The following is a 3,499-nucleotide window of genomic DNA, read 5'->3' as shown; positions in this document are numbered from 1 at the left end:
ATTGTTGATATATTTTCTCTCGCTTTAACGACTTTTTTTCATTGTAAATTTATACATATGTTAATCTAGATAAAATTTCAGGTCATGAGAGATTCTGATCTCAATTTGCTCGCACGAAGATTCCACAATTACGTGTTTCATGTGAACAGAAGGGGACCAAAACCCTAGCCGAAATCTGTTAGAATCAGCACTTTCTCTTTTTCAACTAAGGGTAGGGTTGAATATTTCATCAATATTTGATGGGACATGGAGGGTAGCTTTTAAACTTTTCAACATGCATTTTGGGACCATTAATTATTTGTCATTTGAACCCCATCGACAATGGGAATGTTTAGCAAGTAAACATGCAATTCTTGTTGTGCCTTTGTGGTCCAAACAGAGATGTTTCTGAAGTGGATTTCAAGCACCGTTTCCACGATTAAGAACATAAATAAAACTGGGTTAAGACTTAAGTTCATAGAACTATTTTTAAGAAAAAGAGTTAATAATAATTGCCATGAGGTTTAATTAAATAACAAAAATATTCATGAGTTTATTGAAATGACATAAATTTTATTTTCGATAAGTTTTTAATGTTAAAATACAATAAGAGTACAATTCGGAAAATATTCACTAACTCATAATAGTATATGTCTAACAACTTATTAACAGTTTGACTAATGACATGATCATATATTTGTTATTATATCAAACCTAAGGAGGTCTATGCTTTAACTAAAAGAAATGATATTTTTCCTAATGATCATTTTTCTTACAAATGACTACAACATAATATAATTTAACTTAGAAGTTGGAGGTAAAAACAAGCAGAAAAAAATAGCTGAGAATGTGAACTCCGGAGGGCCCTCCACATTATTTAATTTTAGTGCTATTGTGGCATTGCACCTGGAGAAAACTATTTGTTTTTCACACACACACAACTATTGCCATTTTCGTCTATAAATAGTTCTTTCCCTTCGAAATAAAAACTCACAAAGGCGAACAAATAAACCATATAAGGTTAGCCCTCTTCACTTATTTCTTTTCACACGAAGCTAAGCATTTCAATTTCCACCTAAACACCGCTCACACACAGGACACTCTCTACCTGATTTCATCCATATAATTTAATTACATCACTATGTTTTTCACATTTAATTTCGTTGTTGTTATATATGTAATAGTATCTCTATAACATTAATAATTGAAACCCTTTTGGTTTTGTTATAACACTACCTTTTTATTGATTAATTCGATCCTACAGATAATTCAGTGATTTTTCCTTCTATTTTTCATGTNCTCTACCTGATTTCATCCATATAATTTAATTACATCACTATGTTTTTCACATTTAATTTCGTTGTTGTTATATATGTAATAGTATCTCTATAACATTAATAATTGAAACCCTTTTGGTTTTGTTATAACACTACCTTTTTATAGATTAATTCGATCCTACAGATAATTCAGTGATTTTTCCTTCTATTTTTCATGTGTAATTGGAATTGTGCAGTTTGTTTGTAATGTATTTTGTAATTAGTAGTTACCTATACGTGTAAAATCCTTGTTGAGTTAGCAATATGATTAATTTTAGGTATTTATCTCTCTAAGTATTGTGGTTAACCTGCTCTGTGCCTCCCGTTTTAAGAGTTTATAATTAAAGTTAAAAAAAATATTTTCAGCTTGGCTACCACACGATTTTTGCGAGAGTCTAGCCCGCAAAGAAGGATGACTGAAAGTCAAGGTGCTTGGTCCACTGGCTGCCTCGACTGCTTCTCTGATATTTCAAGCTGTAAGTTAACATCTAATTACAATATAAGCGAAATATAAAAGCATTGGAGTACGTTTAAATTTAAAATGTTGCAGCATTTTCCTTCATTATTCACTGATAATCTCTATCAATTGATCAATCCTTAACAGGTTGTTTGGCTACATGGTGTCCATGCGTTGCTTTTGGACGGATTGCGGAGATAGTAGATAAAGGATCATCCTGTAAGTGGGGGACAAAAGAGTGCTTTACATACAATGGGGGAACTCGGAGTCCCAAACACTTCCTAATTCATCCAAGATCACGAATCTTACATGAATCAGAACTCCTAATACTATTTGGATAAGTTATACAACTTTTCTGTTTATTTAAACTCCTAAATTAGTAGAACTTAGAGTTCTATTAAGATTCAAGCCCCTATGGTTCATTGCATGAACAAAGGTCTGTCCTCTCATTATTAATTCAATCACAACCTCTCTCACTTGCTCCTAAGTTCTAGCTCTCAAGAACCTCTGCCTCTCCTTGCCATAGTTCTAGTCCTGGTGATCTTGTAGAGATGTGCTCTGGCCACTCTACGATGACTATCGTGCCCTAACCAACCAATCCTAGTAACCTTCCTGCTCTCAACTCTCACTAAGTTATCCTTGAACCTCACTGACTTAAGCGTCAGAGTACCTATGACAAACAGCACACTGGTGTCCCCCGTGAGCTTTGCATTCACTTTTTATGTACGCAGGTCTACAAGATTGACAGTGGCCTCATCCTCACATGACCACTCCCTTCCGAATCAACCGTAAATTTTATCTCGTGTATATATATATATATATATATATATATATATATTAAATATCTATCGATGTAAAGTCTTGGGCGAAAATTTTAAATTTTTCGAGTAAAATGGTTAATTATTTACAAACAAATTGTGTCCATATAAATGTTGACATAAATGTATACCTAAGCATTGTAAAACAGATGTTGACGTGTGATATTTGGCATTTTCAGCTTGTTTTGGCATTGGGGCACTCTATCTCCTACTCAATTTTACTAGATGTGGATGGATCCTCCATTTCATTTATCGTCATAAAATGAGGGAGCAATATAACTTGAAGGGAAGCAATTGTGGGGATTTTTGCATGAGCTGCTTTTGTGAACATTGCGCCATATGTCAAGAATACCGTGAGCTTCAGAATCGTGGATTTGACATGTCCATTGGTATCAAAAACTTCGAAATTTTTTCATTTAATGTTCATTATTGGCATACGTAAGTCTACATTTTCCCTAAGAATTCTTGTTAACATATCTTTATGAATTTTGTTCCTTATATATTTAGGATGGGATGAGAACGTCAGTAGACGGACCCCTGGTGTGGCGATGGCTCCTAAAGTGGAGGGAGGCATGAAGCGTTAACTGCTGAAAATTTCCTTCTTGTGTTGCGCTCAACTTTCTAGTTTGAATTGCTATTGTTGCATGTACCATGGATATTTTAAACATTTTGTGTTAAAATAAATTCTTGTTGTGTATTTAAAGTGATCGGTTGGAGCGATCTCTTTGAAAATTGAAATTTCAGTTGATGCTGAAAGTTTTAAACGGTTACCAAGTGTTTAAAACTTATGCAGAATAGGTTGCTTGTTCAATTTTTAGTGCAAATGAGTTGTGAAAAACTTAAATAAAACATATATCAAAACAAGTAAAGAACACGCTCATTTTTACATGGTTCGGTATCAAGTCTACATCCATGGGACCACGTCCAGA

The 3,499-nt window shown here is 33.8% G+C and overlaps 1 protein-coding gene across 1 annotated transcript; it reads left to right on the top strand.

Moving 5' to 3' along the window:
* Positions 1-1,667: 1,667 nt before the first annotated feature.
* Positions 1,668-3,283, top strand: LOC116130003 (protein PLANT CADMIUM RESISTANCE 2-like). Its single transcript, XM_031415749.1, has 4 exons — positions 1,668-1,771; positions 1,900-1,971; positions 2,750-2,959; positions 3,078-3,283. The coding sequence occupies exons 1-4, from the start codon at positions 1,708-1,710 to the stop codon at positions 3,152-3,154; spliced, it is 423 nt and encodes a 140-aa protein (XP_031271609.1). The 5' UTR covers positions 1,668-1,707; the 3' UTR covers positions 3,155-3,283.
* Positions 3,284-3,499: the final 216 nt, after the last annotated feature.

The sequence above is a fragment of the Pistacia vera genome, unplaced genomic scaffold, assembly GCF_008641045.1.
Source record: "Pistacia vera cultivar Batoury unplaced genomic scaffold, PisVer_v2 Contig217, whole genome shotgun sequence".
In the NCBI taxonomy this organism is placed as follows: domain Eukaryota; kingdom Viridiplantae; phylum Streptophyta; class Magnoliopsida; order Sapindales; family Anacardiaceae; genus Pistacia; species Pistacia vera.
Note: the sequence above shows the minus strand (reverse complement) of the source record. Positions and strands in the feature narration are given on the sequence as shown.